At 37.0% G+C, this 22,395-nt stretch overlaps 1 protein-coding gene across 1 annotated transcript; it reads right to left on the reverse strand.

Moving 5' to 3' along the window:
- Positions 1 to 944: 944 nt before the first annotated feature.
- Positions 945 to 21,881, reverse strand: LOC104071075 (kelch-like protein 13). Its single transcript, XM_009573309.1, has 5 exons — positions 21,737 to 21,881; positions 21,287 to 21,483; positions 13,002 to 13,797; positions 5,242 to 5,355; positions 945 to 3,199 (listed from the first exon to the last, which is right to left on the reverse strand). Exons 1-5 carry the CDS (start codon positions 21,879 to 21,881, stop codon positions 2,712 to 2,714), a joined length of 1,740 nt encoding a protein of 579 aa, XP_009571604.1. The 3' UTR covers positions 945 to 2,711.
- Positions 21,882 to 22,395: the final 514 nt, after the last annotated feature.

The following is a 22,395-nucleotide window of genomic DNA, read 5'->3' on the forward strand; positions in this document are numbered from 1 at the left end:
ATGACAGGCTTACTCTTCATACAAGCAGCCTTACTGAAAATGGAGACTGAATATCTGCTATATCTATACGTACACCTACAGCTGTGGCTTCACAGATGGAAAGGGTTTGTTATGCTATGGTTAAGAAAGATGTAATAAGCATCAAGTCATTTTACACTGCATTACAGAAGAAAATAGTTTGCAGGTTTTGGCAAATCTTTGATGTTTGCTTTCCAATTCTGGTGAGTAGATGTTAACTGATGTCATTATGAACACAAATCCAGAGGGAGATAAGAAAAAAACCTCAAAGATTAATTTGATTGAAGCACTACATTTAATCCACTATGTCCAACACTGATGACAAAGTGACGTTCAAAAAGAATTCTTCCACTTCAAGTAGAATAGATAAAATGAGTCACTAAAAAAATAAATCTCTACATTGTGGCCATATACCAGCTCCTGGGCTATTCTCAAGGCTTAGACACAAAACTTTGACATCCTGACTTCTAACTGTCTAGAATCCACCCCAAGCTTCTTCTGAATAGAGAATACCAGTGAAGATACCCTTTTAAACAGTGCATCTTCTCATCCCCATCATACAGACAGCAGGATATTTACATGATCCAAAAGGAATTGCAACTACTTCAACTACTTCTTAGTTTAATTAATAAAATAGAAATGGAATATGGATTTCAAGGGATTTAAACACAAGCAGGCTCTAAAATCTGATCTCTGAGCTGGAAAAAAAAAATTAGTAGCATGTGACACTTAAGCGACTGACACATACTTAAACAACAGAGCAACATTTTCCTATCTGGTGCTTTGCACAGCATCAGAAGAGTATTCTTAAGGTGATGAGTCAATTCATCTTGACTGGCTACTTTCCAAGAGTATCCACTAGTGCCACTATTAACACCTGTAACAACCTTGCACAGCTATGCAGAATTAAGATTACTATTTTTCTAAAGAAGCAGCATTGCTTTTGATTTTAACCAAAACAATTATAAAACCTAAAGCTTACACATACATTTTGGTAGTGATCATTACTAGTAAACTGCATAAAGAATAAATATCAGTACTTCCTAAATTGACACCATAATAATACTGCTGCTTGATGCATCTATCAGGGACAAAATACAAATAGCATACTCCCAACAAAAGTCTATTAAGCTTTACATGGTTATTGGTAATAGGTAGCACAATAAAATACGCTAACTGATTTAAACACTTCTCCCCAGACAATGCCCCTCTGACTGTGCTCATTAGCAAAACCACTTGTAACATACGATGGGAAGTTCAGAACAAGCACGATGGTATTAGCCTTCTATAAGCATTCAGAGCTGCAATTTGTCAGCAGTGCACTGTATTTTGGAGCAGATAAAGATTTCTGTAAATTTGCATGGCTGCACATGTAAGCAGTAGTTCTCCAAGGAAAAAAAAAATTTAAGACACTTTGTTCTTTTGTCAGTCCTTAACAACAAAATGAACACATCAGGCCAAAATAGTTTCTTAAAAGTAGGTCAAAAATACCCAATTCATGATCACTTCTGCATTGGTTTCCTAGCACATTAATCTACCCACACAGATATACGTAATGAGTATCCTGGAGACAGTGAGGCAGAGGAAGAAAACCAAATACATTAATGAGGTAGCTTAGACTGAATAACTGCAGTTAAAAGTTTTATTGAACAAAAGAAGGTAAAATGTGGTAGTCCAAGTTCACTGAGCAAAAGCAGCTCTCTCGCTGAAGCTGCACTTTGTGCTAAATAACCTTATTAACTGAGACTATACAGAGGACACATTATGCAAGTTATCTCAACAGCAAAGGAGAAAAGGTAGATTAAATTTGATCTGATGGAACGATTTAGTCAAATTCAGTGGCTTAAGTTAGTGTTTCTAGCCCTTATCTACCTATATTCAGTACAGGCATACAACAGAATATACAACTGCACTGAATTCCCATTTGTTAATAGTGTGTGCTCCCATGCAAGTGGAAGCCAATTCCTGAAAAAACCCAAATTAAAAAACCCAAACATTTTAAATCTTTTGTTTGAAGCATCACTCAACCGACTCAGGAAAAACACTTGATATATGTTATAAAAAACTCCCGGCCTCTAGAAGGTCCGCTTCTGTATAGTGCTAATATTGTAAAATTATTTTATTTCTCTCCTCTGCCTAAGAAACTTCATATGCTCTGAAAGCACCCACAAAGTCAGGTGGGTAAACAGATATGTCAAAAATACTCTGTGAAAAGAGGGAGGTAGCTCAGGCCCCTTGGCAACCTTCTGTCATAGTTCACATTGATGTGGTCTACCTCCCCTTGTAATCGGCAGTCAAAAATGAAAGGAAAAAGGATTTCAACTATGAAATTTAGTGAAAGAATGTGTTCAATACAAAGTCTTCAAATTTGACTCATTGGGCTTCCAAATGTAAGCTATAAGGTACCTCACACCCAATACACAACATTAATAACGTACCTAGTTCATACATTTTATAGACAATATCTTCTCATTTGTTAAACATTTGGCTCGGGTGAGTACATTTTTTTTTGTTAACCACTTGACAAACATTCTAGGCCAAACAAACAGCACAAATAATGTCAAAGTCTTTTTTTTCCAGTAATTGTACGAAATGCTGTAGGCTACGCCTAACAGAAACTACTGAAGAAAAATAATAGACTCCATGATGCAGTGCAAAGGTGTTACTACAACATCATAAGTCAAGGGATGTTTCTAAGGTGCTGAAAGAGGAGATTCTCTAGACGGTGACCCTGTATTGTCCTCCGGTGGGAAAACAGTAAGCGTGCAGGCTCGAATGCCACCAAGTGATTCTGGAAGGTCAAATACTTTATGCCACTCATCTTTTTCTGGATCATATTTCTGGACTATTTCCACCATACACCGATTATTCCAAGAATATCCTCCAACAACATAGATTTTATTTTCAAAGACAGCAACCCCAACATCACTTTGCCCACGTAACATGGCAGCAATTGGAGTCCACTGGTCTAGAGTTGGTGAGTAATATTCACAGCTTAGAACATCATCATAATCACTCGTTCCTCTAAAGTGATTTCCACCAATAACATATAGCTTGTCTCCTACAGTACACATGCAATGCAGACCTCTGACTGTTGTCATCGGAGCTTTCTGAGTCCATTTGTCCGTGTCAGGGTCAAAACACATAAGTTCCTTTTGGAAAGTATCATGGGTAATTCCCCCTAGAGAAATAAAACACATGTTAGAGCAGTGCTCACCCTAATAAGCAATAAATAGCAGAAACATACATTTTCGTGAATGAATTCATCCTTCCCTAAAACTTTTTCACATTAGCTTAGATTACTATAACATATATGCTCCATTTCAAATGACTTTGTTAATGCACCTTGTTCCTTTAAATCTGAATATGGAAAGAAGCCATGCCTCATATAGTACTTCATTACATAAGATGATACTGGCAGATTAAAAGAACAAAAAATTGTTACCTATGCTTCATTTTGGCAAAATTATTTCTTTGCTTACACTTGTTCAGTTTGCTAGTTTTGTTTCTCACTGTCAAGAAAACAGGAATCCATTTCCCTTTCAAATTTTGATACTACACTATTGTGTTTTAAGTGGTCCTATCACATAGCAAAATTTTCTTCAGAAAACTTTTTTCATCGACTTGAACTGAAGAGAGAGAGGACACAGATTTCAAATATTCTTCTGTTAATAGATGCCTATGGTTCTCTCTATATCCACCTTCTCCATGCCTCCCTGCAAAAGCAGTTGGAGAGGCTTCAGGGGAAATCACAGGACGATTTCCCATCAGTGGATGAAATGTCCCACCTTTCCGCAAGGTCACTAGGCAGGTCAGAAAGCAGTCACACCAATTTCAGACACTGTAGGCTTATTAGCTATGGTTTAAGACCATAAGGCAACTATATTTGAGGTGCTAAAAAATACGCAGAGAAAACACTGCTACTGAACAACCTCCTGCTGGGCTAACCATTCAACACTGAATTATCACGCTTGGCTTATTAGCGGGCAGAGATGGCATGGTGTCTACAGGAGTTATGCAAGAAAGTACTTAATTCTTCAGTTGGACAGTAAGAATTAAATACAGAAAAAATAGGAGGACTGTCCAGCCCTGACACTTAATGACAGCCATAGTAGTGGCAGTGCTGGGGAGCCTGTCAGAAGAGGCTTTAATGACAAAGGAACCAATCTTCACATTTTCAACCCCAAAAGTATCTAGACTCACAGGGATATCTGAGAAGACAGGAAGAAAAGAAAAATCTGTGGGAAATACACAGCATCTACATGAAAAAAACACAGCAGGGAGCATATACATGTGCCACCTGCAGTAAAACAAGCAAAATGGGCAAAAGTGTACAAATAGCAGCCAATTACTAGAAGCTAGCTTAATGGACTTGCTCATAGAAAAATAAGAAGCTGTACCTTATGGTAAATTTTAAAACAAATCCCTCCTAGTCTACTGGCACACAGCCCCCTGATTCTAAATACCCTGAGGATCAATCTGCTCCAGTGCATCTCCCCGCCAGTTCTTTACAGCTAAGCAACCTTGTCCCACCTCCCGCCCTGAATTTCAGCTTAATTCTTAGAGGACATCCCTTAAAAACACAGTAGGAGAACATACATAGGTCTGTCATCTCTGTAAACATCACGGACAGACAGATTGAATCTTCTTTAAAAATTCAGCAGATACCAGATTTTCAGAAAACCTATTGCCTCCAGTTTGGAAAAAAACAGAATGAAACTCTAACTTCACTGACATATAGGACTGAGCATATTACATTATGAAAGACCAGCTAAAGTACAGACATCATTCGTATATTGTGATTAACATGAAAACTTATCCCTTTCCATTAGCTCAATGAAGGCAGATGTTCTTCTTTAAAGTATTAGAATTTCCAATGCTTTCCAAAATGTATCAAAGAGAATGTGTTTAATGGTTATTCCTATACAAATGTATATATGTGGTGTTGCCACAGAAAAACGTATTCTGACAGTTAAAGTAATAACTGCTTTGGAATTCAGAGATGTTATTTACTATGTAAATGCATAATATTATCTAAAATAATCTTCTCAGACTCTGCAGTATATATGCTATTTGACTGGCTTCACATGAAATTGCATCACTGCTTATACCATGGCAAACCTACTGCAACCAGAGACTAATTTTTATTGTCGCCCACTGAAATAGGAAAAGTTAGATAAGTAATTGTTTCATAAAGATTACATGATAATAGGAATTATTTACCTGAAATATACATTAATCCCCCATACACGGTTCCAGCATGACCATAGTGGGGTTCATTCATTTTTGCGACATAGCTCCATTCATTCATTCTGGGATTGTAACATTCCACAGTGGCTGTTTAAAACAAATGAGAATACAAAAATGTTGAAGCTAGCATGGCAGTTTGGTTTTGAGTACAGTCACAGTGGCAGTAATATAGTCATAAACAGAGGAAGTATCAATGAGAAACATTGTTCATCTGAGAAAGTGTCAAGGGAATTATTCAGCATTATGTCGAGAGACAATACAGAAAAGCCTCAAGCTTCGTCCCAGAGGAACAAAGGAAGAAACCCTCTTGCATTCTTGCCTTCCACTTGTCTCATTCCCATTCCTGCTTGACACACAACCTGCCCCAGCTCATGAACCCTGCCAGAGGTACAGCTGTGGGACATCAGAGAAAATGGCAACGAAGCTGGGTGAATTCAGCTTTTCTACCCTTTCCTCTTGTACAACTCCCTTCAGTGACTGCTGTAGAGATAGGGAATAAACTCAAAACCTGTCTCAGAGGATCAATACATCTGGCAACCAGAACAGACCCATGTCTTCAGCAACATCCCACCCATGCAGAAAATCAGGCTAGATTTCCTTCTTGGTATTTTGCATTGAAATGGTCCTATGCCCTCATAAGGGGGCAGCGACTATTGACTAATTTTCTATTGTCTTGCAATGTTTTATTAAGTACTTGCACAGCAACATACAGCACAGCATATGCAAGTCACTAATTCAAACAGTCTACAAAAGCCAAGCTTTAAAAAAATACAAGATGAAACATCATTGAATCTCAAATGGAGAGAAGCAGTGCCTGTGTCGATACACAGCTCCATTTGTGCAGTTTTCTTTGTGAATTAGAATGTTAAAATGATCAAAGGATTTACCAAATCAGAAATCACAGAGGTTAGTACTAAGTTAAAAAGAAACCCAGAGCCCAGGTGTCCTTGCACAAAGCATTTCTGAGGAGTCCTCTCTTCAAAGTGGGATGGAAGATGTGGGGTTGCAGGAAAAGGGCTATGCAATAAGCACAGAGAATAGAAATAGAAAACAGGTTTAATAATGGATCTGAGCAAGCTGTAGAGATTCGCAGCTTGAATAGTACAATATGACCAGAGGGGCAAGAGATTATGAAAAACCCTGTAATATAGTGACCTTACGATGCGCAAAGCAATTATCAATAATTGTGTTATCTTAAAGACAAATTAAATCTCATTTTAAAGAATTAAAATTAAGAATTAGATTCTAATGCTTTTTATACAATGCTTAATCTCTGAAGAGAGATGTTTATGAACTATGCGTACAAAATTGAATGTCTTTGAAAGTGGCATTTTACTTGCTCTAGAACAAGCTTTTTATTCAAGAGTAAAATCTGAGCCAGCCCTATGGAATCAGTGATGGTGACTTAACTGTCCAGGATTACACATCAACTAAAAGAGACAAAAAAAAATTTAGAAGCTGAGAAATTCACCATTTTAAAGGCAGAAACTATTTAGTGTTAGCATAAGCCTGCAGAATTAGCAGTACTGGCCAGGCCAGTAAAGCACATCAATCAGCAACACTCATACAATGACTATATGGTACCTCACCCTAACTCCAAACCTGTCTTAAAAAAAAAAAAAAAGCATCCTTTGGAGCATTTTGGAAGAGTAAGGTATAGCTATGGTCTCAGACTACCACCAAAAAATCCCTAGTCATGGAAAAATTTAGCAAAGAGCATATTACAGTGACCTTCTGAATTATCTTTCAGCTGCTGTAAAATGCACAACCTCCTTATTGTTGTGAAACAGGATGATATTTTGTAATTCCATCCAATTAGTATCTCAAGTAGACGCACTCAAAATAGAAGCTTCCAGTTCCAGTGTCAGGAATACTGTTTGACAACCAGTTCAGTATCATCTGAGGTTAAAAATAAAAATAATAAAAAATAAAAAACTATATTGCACATACGAATTGCTAAATTGTTACAGCACACTGGATTTTCTTCAGCTTTTCCCCACCCAGGAACTGAAATTTAAATTTAAGAAATACAGAAAAGTGCTGGTCCAGAACATTAAGTTCATGATATAAGGCAAAACACACTAAATTCCTGTTTCCTTCAAAACAAATTATATACACTGATTCGCAGGTATGAAATGATTATTTTCATATTCTTGAAACTGTTTAAAAATAGTAATGAAAGCCTGATGTGCTTCTGGTTTTGCAAGAATGCCTTGCACATGGACTCCCAGTTATGCCAGCCATCTCAGGGCTTTGCAAGATGGACAAAAAATAAAAAAACTGATGCAAAGTAACTGAAGTCAAGTGTGTCTATACACTACTGTTGACATGCCAAATTTGTGATTTAAAAAACCTGCCCAATATGGGCAAGTTCCCAAGTTTACTCTAAGAGATCAGTCCTTCACTAAACACTTTTCCTACAATCTAGCCTTGTTACCACATTTCCTACCTCAGCCATTTGAAATGAGCCTCGAGCTGCCTTTCACATTACACATATGTACAGGTAGATAAAAGTCTGCACACGGAAAGGTACAAAAAGGCATTCAAGCATTCTTCTACAACGAAAATTTTTAAAGTCAGGCTTGATTTTTTTAAATTTTTTTTAATAAAGTCAAAAATCTCTTCTCAAAAAATTTTGGTATTTTTCCCGTTTGATATCCTGCAGACTTTGTATATCCATCAAGGACTTACACAGCCATAAAAGCCAGTGAATGCTGGAGACAGCCTCTTGCCCAAATAAAGGTATAGGCACAAAGAACTGATTCCACAAATTACACTTAAAATTAAATCTTTGAGTTGTGTTTCTGTGTACTGCCATCTTGACACCACATGCGGTATTTGCCCAATCCCCAAATAAACCCATGTTCCTTCTTCTATAAATGTATTCATCCATTCCAATATTCTTTTCTAAAAAGGAAAGCTCCTTTCTACTCTGCTCTATTTAGCAATCAGAAGAAAACAAAGATGTGCAGAAATTTCAAGAACAGAGAAAAACAGATTTGACATGCAAGTAATTATAGCTGTCCCAGTTCTACCCTGACAGCAGACCCTTCCGACCTGCTGTTCACTGCTATGCTGCACCAAAATCATCATTCTACTTGCTTTCACAAAAATAAAGGCATCCTCTTTCCCATAGTACTTCCACTCTGTGCTGAGGTGAGGAACTTAAATCTCTAATACACTATAAAGACAGGAAGAGCAAAGCATGTGCAAAGGAATCGCAAAGCCAGCAGCAACCAGATAAACATGACAGTCAACACTGGACAACGGTTTATCTCACTCTGCACTACGGATTGCATTTAAGAGAGAAACCACAGCCAAAAGATCACTTTAGCAAGAGAAGATAAAACATGCAGAAATTGGTATACATTACTACCATCACTATCACCACGTTGTAAAGACATTAGTTATCAGAGAAAGGATGCTGCTGAGTCCAAGATCCCTCACTTTCTGATGTGGCTTCAAAATTCTCTTGAACATTACCAGTAGAACCAAAGTACTGTTTGACAGTATTTCAGACAAATCATTCCATCTCAAATCTCAAATCTACCATGCTTTAAAACAAAACTAATTATTTCCCAGCTGAAAAACCCTACTGTTCTGTTTGGTTGTTCTGCGTAGCTGTTTCCCTGTTTCCTTGCAAGGTCATTCCACTTCTCTGTCTTAACAAGATCTCTCTCTGCACTGAAAAGGAAAAAAAAAAATACACAAAATTTCAGCTATTAAAGGTGCCTGTTAATTTAAGAGAGGCATCAGGGTGTTCTATACATCATCTCCAGACAGAGCATCACTCACAGAACACTCAAAAGAACTGCTACTTTACTGAACCTAAGTATATATTCTATGTAGCATGAGACTGATGGATTCATTCTCCCAACAGCAGTAATGATTCAAATCAGGCTTTATTTATGTTTAACAGTGGAACTTCTGATCTGTTCATTACCATAATCCAGGGAAGACAGGCCTCATTTTAATAGAATTAAGCAATCTCAAAAAGACACAAAGCTTTGGCAGTCCCAAGGGATGCTCAGTCTGCACTCATTTTATAGTGCCATCTGTGATGCTATTTGAGCAGTATACAGATATTTACCACTTCTCTGTCAGCAGCTTCTAATGTGTCTTGAGGTTTATTACAGCCGCACTTCGCAACTGTGTGTGATGTCCCAAAACCCAGGATCTTCATTTTGTTATATTATTTCTATAACACAGCTTGCTTCTGTAGAACTCAAAACTGACTTGAACCCTTAATTAAACAGAGCCCTGAGTAATTTTGTCCCTAGGATAGCAAGGAGCCACTTCAAAATAAGCTCCTATGCAATAGGTCCTCCAGTTGACACTTTGGTTTGATATTCACAGTACTACACAGACAGCAAACAGCCCAACTGGGTAATGATGCATATTTTTCTTCTTAACCAACAACATTTAAAATATATATATATATTACAGACTCACAAGAGAAGTTTTTACATGAAAAGGAGTTGTTTGAATTGAGGGTTAAGCATCATAGAGGGCACCTGGAAAATAAACGCCTTCCCACTTGTTGGGCAGGGGGTCAAAAGAACACATAACTGCCCTGCCCTGGACTAGAAGTCTTCTCTTTCTGTCTTTATTGCAGCATGATGATGAAGGTATCAATGAATCTGTGGTTTAGTCACAACCCAACATCCCCTAAAATGCTTAGGAAAAGCCCATATACAAAAATCTCAAGCTCCACTCAAGCCTATCAACAGCAGATCCTGAAGTATCTGGAAAGTACCTAACTGCACAAGTTTTCTAATACTTAGAGGCACAACTTCTGCCATCATCACCAAGCACCACAACTCTTTCAAAAAAGAGCTACAAAAATCTACTTGTCTGAGAAGAGAAAACAGTATCCAGTGCTCTGCACAACAACACAGCTGGAAATTGCCAATGAGCTCTGCTTCATGAGTATCTCTGAACCACACCTGGTTTTCCCTTTGTCTCCTTTTCCAGAAAGTCTTGCCTGTTGCACACCTGCCTGCTCCAGGCTGGTCTCCTCCTCGCGCCGGAGTGCTGTTCTCCCTGCCTTCTGGGAATATCTTTGGCAGGTGCCTGCTTTGACATTTAAAAAGAACCAACTAGAATTATGCACAGTCCTTCCAGGAGTGGTGCATGCTTCTGCACAGCCCTAAGTTGTCACAAGGTTGAAAAATCTGAATTATAATTTCATAATTCAGTACGTTTCAAAGATATATTTACCATATTCCAATGCATGTACTACATACATGCAAATTCACCCGTCCTTACCAATGAACCAAACTTTTCTCAGTGGCATGCACTGTTAAAACAGCAGCTGTTTATTTCTGCTAAAGCACATACTACTGAGGTAGAAAGTGGTATTTACAAAGTCTTCAGAAGATTAAACATTTGAAAACTGTTTTGGGAAGGCTTGATAGAGAGCCTTAAAAAAGTAAAATTTTTATGCCAGTGCATGTCAGGAGAAAAAATAATAAAGAAATTCAGTTTAGTAACTTTAATCCTTTAACCCTTTTCCATAAGAGCTGATCTTCTGGAAAGCTGAATTCAGGTTTTGGGAATTTTTCCTCTCTAACAACAGACTGAAATTAGTTTGAACCCAAGGGCAACTTCTTTAATACCTGTCCAACACACATTTGACCTTCTCTTCTACGAAAAGCTTGAGAGTCTTTCTCATCTGAAGAGAATGGGAAGTTTAAGCTGGATTTCATTTTTCAGCTGTCAAGGTTTATGAAAGAAACATGAAAATGAAAAGTGACTTGCCTCACAATTAACAAGAAAAACTGAAGCCCCAAATCAAAGCATCAGACAGCTACAATATTTAGCATTTATAGAGTGCTCTTCCCACAGAATGATCCAATGACTTTTTTCAGGTCTGTGTGGAAATCGTTGCAGCATTTTAATGATATCTTCACAGAAGAATTTTAGACGGGTGATAGATTTTGTATTTTAATTAAAGCTGTAGAAAAGTTGAGGTCAGCAGAACGATTCTGCTTGATCTAATTTAAGAAAAACACTGAGCTTAAAGCCTGCTGTACACACAGATTGCACTGGCTTAGTGACAGTATTGTTTCATATTGATTTTGTTAGACTTGCAACTTTTTCACTGACATTCTTATAACCCTATTCTGTTTAGATGGTACAGTACACAAGGACAGCAATCTGATTATCTGCTATTAATTCATACCATCAGAAAATAGCTCAATGGAAGTCAGATTTTCTGATACTCAAGACAAAGATCAATGCACATTTTAATTTGTACATTTGGTCTTTTACAGGGTATCAAGCTTGCTTTTAGAATGTATTTTCAGGTACATAAAGTGACATTTAAGAAAAACTCTGAAAATCTCTGGATCTGCATCAGAAAATGGCTGTCCTGGTAAAACAAGTTATTGCAAAACGGTTTCCCATGTTTTTTAGAAACAGGAGGCATTTAAAAAATGTCTCATTTCAAACATTAGAATGGATTTTAAGCTTCTAGAAAACCAGCCCAGTTTTGTGTAGCGGAAGCAATGTACTATATGTTTCCTAAGAAAGTCTGCAATATGATCATGAAACAAAGTGTCTATGTGAATTACTAAGATGCATTAATTAAAAAAAATCACAGATGCTGCAGCACACATTAGTATTGTTTCAGTTAAACATGTTTCTCACTGCATGTAAAGATATCAGTGCATTTCTAAAAAGCAAATCTTAGGAGCAAGAGATACTGCCACAAAGACTTGACAAGACACGGTTAAGTATTGGGCTGAAAGCAGCAAACAAAATAATGAAATGTTACATCTGGTTTAGATATAATATTATGCTAAAATTCCAAGCACAATCACTGTAACATTTCAATTTTAAACCACAAATTTACAGTTGAGTGTACACTCCCAGACTTGACTGAAAATGCTAACCACTATGGCTTTGGAAAATGCAGTGGATTAATACAGGCCATCCTCTACAGACTTTTGTTAAATTAAAAATTACCATGTTTATTCTTATTTCCCTGACATTGATTTTTTTTTTCTTTTTTTGTCAAGTAAAATGACTCATCATTTGCAAGGGGAGGGGGAGAAGGAGGCAACAGGACAGGTTCATTCATAAATTAACTGTGTGGTCACAAGATCACAGACAAAACATAACATTTTTAGTAATTAGAAAGTCCAGAACATCAGGCGATCTGAATCTCACTGATCTGTGAAACAAACCACTCAGCCATTAGCCCACCTTTAAAACAACAACAACAAAAAAAAAAAATCACAAAAAACCCCCCAAAACAGACTAGCATTTCAAAATTACTATTCCAGAAAATTTGCGTTTTTTAAAATGCAACCTTCACTCAACGGTAAGTTTCAGTTAGAAAGTCATGTAACCTTAAGAGTAAAAAGAGTAGGCTTGGTTTCTCAGCTTAAGTAGTGTTTTTTTGTGTATAGTTGTGTTTATATAAACACACACACACTTATACAGGTAGACACACATGCTTACTTCACATTTCATGATAAAGGTGAAGACATTGGATATTATGCATCGATACACAAGATACATGTATTTGGAAATTTTTTGTGGAAGCCCTTCTAAAATTAACTGCTTATAGTATCCAGACAAATTCCTCTATGCATTTGCAGTATTTCAGAACAAAGCTGCACTCCAACAACTTCAACTTGTTCCCTCTCCCCCCATCCATGGGGCAGCACAGTATTTTAAGGCCTAAAAAGCAAGGCAAGAAGCCATGCTTCAGGAGCAGCACTCACCTAGCTCACCCGCTGCATTTCGACCACCGACTGCATACAAATGTCCTTTGAGGGCACTTAGGTGGAAGAAGGTGCGCTTCTCATTTAAAGACGCGACTTGCATCCACTTGTTGTAGCGAGGATCAAACCTAAAGACCGTGTCAACCGCCGTCTTTCCTTTCGTGTCGTAATTGCTCTGGCCCCCGACTACGTAAAGAAAGTTTCCGATCACAGCGATGCCATGCTGGTATCTTGGCGCATCCATGGGAGCCAAGGATTTCCATTCATGGGCCTTTTCATCATACATCCGTAACTCCTTGCTGACAACCAGCTGCTGCCTCAGCACTCCCCCCAACGTCACCAAGTGAGTACTGTCCGACCGAATGGCAGTTCTCTCCGACTGCATAACCGGTTGCATGTATGGCATCATTTGGTAATTGCTGGCTTCCAAAAGCAAGTTTACACAGGTATTGTCAGTTCTCATGAAGTCCACTGTTTGAACATAGTTAATAAGATCCTGGGGCGTCATCAGTGGAAACCTGATGTTCTTCATTAGCTTTGCAGCATACTCCATCCGAGGCTCCTCGTACCGTAGCCAGCGACAAGCCGCCTTGAAGAGTTCAAGTTCAGTGCAGTGCTTAAGGCTATTACTTGAAAGCACAAAGGCAAGACGTTCAAAGGGAAGTTTCACAAATTCACCAGTACTTAATAATGCAGGGAAGTTCTTCAGGATGAAATTATTAACATATTTATCCACTTCTGTGAGATTGTATGTGTTGGCAATTCGCCCAACCTCAACGCAGTTTTCCAACGAAACCTATTAAGTAAACAGAAAGAGGAATCAAAACACTTTCTTAATTTGGTGTCTAAATGATAATGTAGAACTTAATGAATACTATAGAATCAGCAATATTTCATCATTTTGCAATGCTCCAGGTGATTTACACATGAACAAATAAATATTCAATGCAATGTATATATTCATGACTGCAAGAGGAAACCCAATGCATTCCTTATTTTGAAGAAAGAAATGAGACAAGTAACGAGCAGATGGCATATATTAATTATGTCAAATACATTATACAATGATGATACATAGCAATTATACAGCACTTCATCTTTGAAAAGCTCTGCAAACATCTTTGTAAGAAAGAAATGCGGAAAATACAGTTAAGGGAGAGGTGATCAGCCCAAGGTTACAGAGAATAATGCAAAAGTAGGTCTCGCTATTAGACATTTTCTAACATTATCAGAATTGTATTATCATAATGCAGCCAACAAGAATGGCACAGCTACTTCACCAATGCCACATATTTCAGACAACTCATTTACAGTGTTCAATCTCATGAATACATTCCTTAGAAATGAACAAAATTGCATCTTTTGTAAATCAAGCTGGTACTCTTACGGAATATGTTCAAAGTTAAATACATGTCATTGTCAAAAATAAGACAAAGGTAGTGATTTTTTTAAAATACATATATCTATACACACACATACTTTTTTTAAAAGTAATGAATCTAGGAGGATTTCTCTTCGAAATACCCAGCACATGAAATGCTTTTGCAGGATGGATCATACCCTAATTTCATTCAATACTTGAGTGACCATATCTCAGTAGCCACATCTTTTCCACTGTTGCTGCATCTATCTTTCTTACATCTTTGGCTCCTAAATTTCTGAGGTCACCTGGGATCCAAGGCAGAGGGAGGAAGAAAGATGGGAGGGATGGCACATAACTTGAAGCGGGTCTCCAGTGAACCAGGCCAATTCATTTCAGCAAGCTCCTCGGTATGTATGCAAAGCAAGTCAATTTTCAGAAGCTTCTTGCTGAGAATTGCAGCTTTTTTGCATTCAATCCTTATTCTAACCCAAGCTTCATTTACATATGCTTTCTCGTCTCTGTGCATATCAGTCCTATTCAATGTCAACAATTTCCACAACTTTGTGATTCTCGTTATATCTGTAATGCCAAAAGAATTTAAGCTTCCGAATTTCATGGTTATTTTTAAAAAGATTATAAAGATGGAGGACTATGACCTGATAGCAGCCGAAGATTTTAAAAACCTTCAAATGACCTTCTGGTCATGACAGAGATTACAAGATTTTAATACTGTATAACTCAATCTGATGATTGCCCTTTAATACTAGACAATTCAAAAGTCTAATGAGTATGGGAATAGGAGATTTTTTTTTTTAATTCACTAGAAACTGATCTAACTTGTCCTAGAGTTAAGATCTGCAGTCATCAAAAGTCTTCATTCACACATCCTGAGACACCTTCATACAGTTAAAGGTTCCAAATCTTGTTCTTCATCTCCAGGAACACTAATCCTGTAATCAGGTCCTATCTATACAATGAAGGTGTGGCAGGCTGTCAGGAGTTCTGTTATAAAAATATCCATGCAATATATACTGGAAATTATTTTTGTATTACAAGACAGACCACGTTATTTAAATCAAAATATAATCACATCAGCTAGCAATGACCTATAAAACATTCTCTGATGCTTAAGAAACATTTTTTCTTCTTTTGACTGTTTTTGAGTCAGTATCAAACTAATTTCTGTACATTTCCTTTTAGGATTTTTAATTTACATAAATTAATTGCATAATGGAAGTAACAGCATACCTCAAATTAAGTAAATGAAACAGGACATTCTTACGCCTAAATTTCTTTCAAGCTGTATAATAAAAATAAAGCAATGGAAAAATCACCCCTTAAACAGCTGACTTACAGTATGCCACAAATCTTAACTCTTCCTATACAGTTATTGTATTTAAAAATCACTTTGGAATACGTTTACTGGTACCAAACTACAGAGGTGCAGCTATTTCTCCGTATCAAGGTAAGCAGACAGAAAGGTATTATTGCATACAGAAAAAGTATGCTTGAAGTCAAAAGATCAAAGCAAAAAAGGTACAGATTACGTACCGTTGGTACATTGTGTTCAGGTTGCAATGACGCATTTAGACCTATTACAGAATGCATGCCAGTTATCAAGTGCCCAGCATGCATCCAGTTGATGTATCATCATAACTATGTTACACTGTAAATCTATGCAATTGAATATATTCCTGGAATACTTACATTTGAGAAATTTATTGACACGTTACCCACTGTTAATGACTGATGAACATGACATCAACAGTTTCCAGTCACCCTCTAATTCTAAGTATAAGGAAAATTTACCTTATACTGCCTTAATTAATCCACTGGAATTGTACTGCATTCAGGGTTTTATTTCACACTATGACTGCAAGTACTCCCCATTATGCTTATGAAATTGTGCATTTTGTTTGGCTTACTAACAAATTCCACCACTCACCTCAAATCAGGGTACCACGTTAAATATTTTCTTAAAGGTTACTTTCCTTGCCAAAAGTACTACTACCAATTTTACTGTGCTCTAAGATAACAACCAATGTACCAGGCTAAATTATATTGGAAAGATTTCACAGTCATAAAAACGTATACTCTAGAGATTCTTAAGTCCTGAGCCAAAAAATAATCCTTCAACAGAATGAAATGCAATAGTTACTTCTGATGGTTACTTAAATATTCAAAATTGGATGGCATTAAAATACAATAATGCTATTTAAACGCTTAAGTACTTAAGTTACTCCAGTGTTGATTTTCAAAAAAACAGTTTGACTTATGCTATGGTACTTATGAGAGGTGTGGAAACTGTTCTCTACGGAAGGCAGTCAGTCAGGAGCTCATCAACAGAAGGAACAGCTACTTCCGGAAATCCCACTGAAGTGAATGGGAGGAACGGAAATATCAGACAAAAATATATGACTGATTGTACAGTGAATCCAGTAACTAGTAAAGATACTCATGCAGAACCAGATAAAAGCTATAACTGGACAAACAGCTAAGCAACTTCGTAAGTCGTCAAGAATTTCAGATAAACACTATTTTACTTGGGCTTTAACTACTGCAGAGCTGCTCATTCACATTACTCATTGTAATTGCTATTACAAAGCAGAAGTAAAAGTTCCAGAAAATACTAAAAAGCTGTTAAAAAAATAAAGGTCAAGCACAGCACAATTACAGTTATTACAGTCTGAAAAACCAAATGCAAAAGCCAATGTACTTTCAAAGAATTAAATCAACTGCTTTCTTGAGAAATTTTGAAGCAATCACGCAAGCTCTGGTAAAAAACTTAACTGACTATAAAACGCTACAAAACGGGACACAGAGCAAAATGATTGCAAGTATAAGAACCCTGGAGAACAACTCACGAAAAATAACAAGCACAGAAAATCAGGTCCTCAAGCCCAGTACCACAAAATATTTAGGCGTCTAACTTCTTGTTTCAATGACTGTTAGACACCAAAGTACTTAACATGGTGTTTCAAAGGGTCTAAGTTTAAAAGAGCTTACACTCCACCGAAATCCTCAATTTTTTTGTGGGTTCCCATATACAAAGGTCCAGAAATAACAGCCCAGAAATTTGACCAGCTCAGAAAACAGAATCAATCATACCCCCATGTTAGAAAACGTGGATTTTGGGTGGCTGGCAGAGTTGGCCCTAGCATTAGATCCCACACAACTGAGACTATCTTGCTCCATCCTCCATTAACCAAGTTCTTGTGACAAGACAGACTTCCAAATATTGAGAACCTCAGTATTTGACAATTTGCTAGTTATTACAAATGTGTAAAGCACAGAATTACAGAAAGAATAAAATTTTCTTATGCAGTTATATGAAAGGTACAGCCATGACAATTTTCAGTGTTTTGGAATGTTTTCTTTAATTACAGTATAACATCCCCTTCCCCATTACACTGATTTTCCCCTCAGTGCTGTAATTTACTTGGATAGGTTTCTCATCCTTCTCCATTTTGTACACTGCTGCTACTTTTGCAAAAACATTATCTTCTGTTCTCTAGCACTCACTACTCTGAAAACATTTCCATGGCATTTTTATTAATTTCAATTATATTATGGCTCAGACGTGAACCTGAACTACGATATAGTCTATCGTATAGCTATAAATATTTAAAACCAATACTAAAAGTAAGACTGAAAACATCTTAGGAAGTAGTCCAGTGTTTCTCTGGGAGTCTGTTTGGCTGCAGAGCAAAGATTATCAGAGCAACGGGCTACTTGACAGGAGGGGTGTAAATGCAGAACAAATAAAAGAACACTTACAAGTCAGCTACAACATACATGATTCTTTGGAGGTCTCACTATTTTTTTTTTTTTACACAAAGTGTTACCTTAAGCTTATGTTTTTCTTTGTAAATATTTCCAATACCCTTTTATGAAGTAACACAGTTACATCATGCTTTACATAAACTGACTTCTATACTCTCTTTAATAGTGGACTCCCTAGACAATTTAAAGACAATTAAGTATTCATCTGGGAATGGTTACATGAGCTCCTGGATGCTGCTCTCAGCTAATTTCAGTAGAAATAAGCTCAAGACTTGTTCAGAAAACTCATTTAAATTACAGAAATGCTACTTCAAGAATGGAGCGAAACTAGTATCATCTCTGTAAAGCTAAGATATGGTAATTAAAAAAGAAAAAACCACCAAGTTTGCTCACCAACTCTTGTTCCTGTTCAAACAAATTCCAAAAAGTTCATTTAAAAATTCTTTATACAAGGATGCTGAGAACATAACTAGGCTAACAGCACAAACTTAGTTTTGTACTTTCTCTACAGTTATACAATGAATGAGATGTCCCCTTAGACATCAATATGAAGGAAAATATTTAAGAAAAGAAAATCAACAAAATTAAGAGAATGAATAAAGTCTTCCTGATTCTGAACCTCACCCCTTTCAAAACATAGTATCAAACAAGATGTTTCTTACTCGAACCAAAACAGTGACTTAGTCAACATCGTAAGTGAGGGAATCTTCAGAAAACAAGCATTTCAAACTATGAAAAAAGTCTTCCAAATAACACGATGTAAGATGAAAGAAGCTAAAAAAAAAACAAGCAGCTGCCCTACCCTGAAAGGGGAAAGGGCAACATGGTGTCCCTAGGGCTCACCTCCCAAAGGGAGGTCACTCCAAATCCCTGATTCAAAAGAACACCAAGACCTTATTCCAAGTTGGCATTTATAGCAACATCAACCCTGGAGAGGCAGACTGCATCATGTTGGAAGGTAAAACAAACCTGAGCAACATAAGATAGGTGGTGAAGAATTTAAGAGCGTTAAGATTAATGAAACATTATCACAACATTCTCAGAGAATTGGCCGATTACAAAATATGCCAAAATTAAAAGCAGAACAGTAGCATTATAGAGCCTAAATGCTTCTAACACTTTCCTTATGAAACAGATTGCTGTTATTAGCAGCTTGGAGTCCTCTTGTTTGCATAAATCCCACTACATGTCTTCATTAGGGAGCTCACGTTTCTGAGCCTGTACTCTGAGGAGCAATAGGGAATACCTGCTTCTTTATTTCTCATTACAGACTATCAGAAAGCTGAATTCCAAATAATATTATAAGTCATGTAGAACACACCAGTTTCCCTGTTACAGGTAAAGTGAGATTTCTAGTAAGGTATATAAGCAATTAACATGAACATCATAAAACCTCCAGGAAACATTAGAAATAATGCCAAAGTGTCTCTCCAGGCAGAACTACTTTGACAGCACAGCTCTTGCAGCTCTCTCATTCTGCAACCCACAAAGTAGGTGCTCCTTATTGTTGGCAGGACAAAGAGTTACATTAATACAAGACAGCAGGGCAAGAACTAGGAAAGTTATTGAAGCATCATATATTGGCATTGCTTATATACTGTGTTTTGAGTTAGAAAACAGATTAACTGCACCTATATTCTAAGACTGCATTGTTTTAACTATAGAAATAAAGTGAACATAACTGAAGCATACAAAATGCATGCAGTAAGTTGACTGTAATGCTAAAATGAGTGCAGTCATGCAGCGAGACCCTGAAACCTCTGATAGCTGAGATTTAAGTAAAGAATGTTCAAAAAATAAAACCTCTGAAAAAACAACTCAACATGTATGTGAGCTATGCTTAATAAACAACAAGATTAAACAGAGGAGTATAAATCCAACGCTTTTAACAAGAGGTTGGAGCCAGATAAATGACGGGAGTGTTTTCCTTACATGCCTCTTTGCACCCATGAAGACAGAAAAAGCTTATAAGAGGAGAAGCCAGTTACCACTTAACAAGCTGAATCCTTAACAGTTCTCTTGCTTTTGCAAAAAACAGAAGTTTGTTTTTAATACAGAGAAAACTGCAAAACTGTTTGACATTCAACTTGAAGGCAGCATTTCTTCTCCAAAGCCCAGCCTCAAAACAAAACAGGACACCAACTCTGAAAGAGGAAGGGAAGGAGGAGGAAAAAAGGTTATCACAGTTCCCCCTACCCCTAGAGTGAGTTCAGGACCCAAGATTTTAATCTCTATAATAAATAAAAATCAGCAGGGCAACTCTAAATCATAAATAGACTGCATTGCATTGGAACTACAGTGTACTGCTCTGCAGGGCAAACTTTTTATTTGTTCCAATTGCACAAAAGCAACTGTGCTACAAGCCGCGTACGTATTATTCCTTTTACTAACCATTATTAATAGAAGAAGAGAGGGTTGCTACTTTGGGGGCTGTCCCCTGCTTACAAACGCACTTATTTTGGTGATTGTTAAAAAATGTCTCCCAGTAGGCATTCAAGGCCATTTTCAGTTCTAGCAAAATATGGTAATCAACATAAAATCTTTGTAGCTACTTTTCTCACATAACCAACATTTCTGTAATGTCCCTATTAGTAATGCCTTTAGAGAACATATTATTCTAAAGGACCGTGACCAAGTTCACTGGTTTACAAAGAAGATGTAATGGTCTCTGTGATGATCACTACAATTGTGGGTTTCATTCCTCAAAACAAAAAGGTTTCAAGAAAGTATGTTCACAGACAGCAACAGCAGCTTACTCTTCTATTATTTTTTTCAGTTTAACTCACCAAGTAGATTTCTTATGGAAGGATATAGTGTATAAGGGCATGAACTAAGAAATCCAGTAAGGAATCTGGGAACTATGATTACCATCGTTGGCTATCATCACTGCAATACGCTTAGGAATTAGAAGAATTTTAATGTGGTATAACATTAATATCAAACTCACACTGTACATAATACTCAGAAGAAAAAAGACTTTCAGGAAAATTACAAAGCAAACTTGTTCTCTGTGAATCCAAATTACGAATAATGGCAAGTTTTAGACTTAACTTTGACTATTACATAGTCATTGTTCTTATTTAAAAAATCATACCGAGGCCTTAATCTTTGTAAGTGTGAAACAAATAGTAAGTCTTACCCCAGAGATAAGAAACACTTTACAGAAGTCCAAAACAGGTAAAATCTGCAAAAAACTGGCAGCTTCCAGAGTGTCCTGAAGGTTGTCCATGTTAAGGGAAAGTTTTGCAGTATAAATGAAATCAATGATCTTCTTTAGGCCTATTTTGTTCACACCATGAAGCTTAATGCACATTAAATCCTGTTCCTTCATTCCTCCTGAAAAAGGCATGTAGGTAAGTTTTTATGATCATTTTAATTGGGTCGAAATAATTTCACAAACTTATACAAAATTAAAATATAATTTTAAAGTTTAATTTAAAAACCCATATGCAACAGTAGAGAAAGTACAACAACACAGAGTTGTTTGCAGTCCTGGGCTGATTCACACACAACACTGAACATGTGTCTAAGTGTCCAAACAATGGCAATTTGGAGATAGCAGTATGCATTATTTTAACAAAAACACCACCTGTGAACATAGCCTTGAAGTAATCACTTGCAGAAGCCATCATTGCTCTGTGAACAGGAAACACTTCGTCACCATCTCCTGGAACAAGCGTCACATCACAAAGCAAACCTTCCACTCGCAGTTGGTCAAAACCCTGCAAGAGCATAATGCATAATTGGAAAACAAGCAGAGTAATTATTATTTTCCAGAAACGGCTAAAGAATGCAAAGCACATGGGCCTTGGCAAGTATCTTTATTCCACTAATCAAGAAGGAGTTTGTTTTGTAAGCTTGCACTCCAGCAATTTTTTCAGGTAGGGACTGATATCTTTTTTGGACCTACCCTTCCTAGACACATATGTATTCTAGATATATTACTGTTCCACACCAGTTTAAGTGCTTTGCAACCTAAGAGGCTGCAAAATAGTGGGGCCTGAAAGGAAAGCTGTCACCTGGTTCTATGATTATCAAATTTATTACATGACAAAAACTCCAAAATAAGCTCACATTATCTTTTCAGAATTACTTATAATGGCTAAGTGTAATAAAAAAGAAAGTCAACTACAACAGCATCCTAGAGTAAGATTTTCCTCTAAAGATATGCCCAGTTGGGGATACTGGAGGATGGGTGGAACACTTGCCTCCTTCACGTATTGCAGAACAGAAGCTCAAACATGAAAC

Source organism: Fulmarus glacialis, unplaced genomic scaffold (genome assembly GCF_000690835.1).
Source record: "Fulmarus glacialis isolate BGI_N327 unplaced genomic scaffold, ASM69083v1 scaffold4702, whole genome shotgun sequence".
In the NCBI taxonomy this organism is placed as follows: Eukaryota; Metazoa; Chordata; class Aves; order Procellariiformes; family Procellariidae; genus Fulmarus; species Fulmarus glacialis.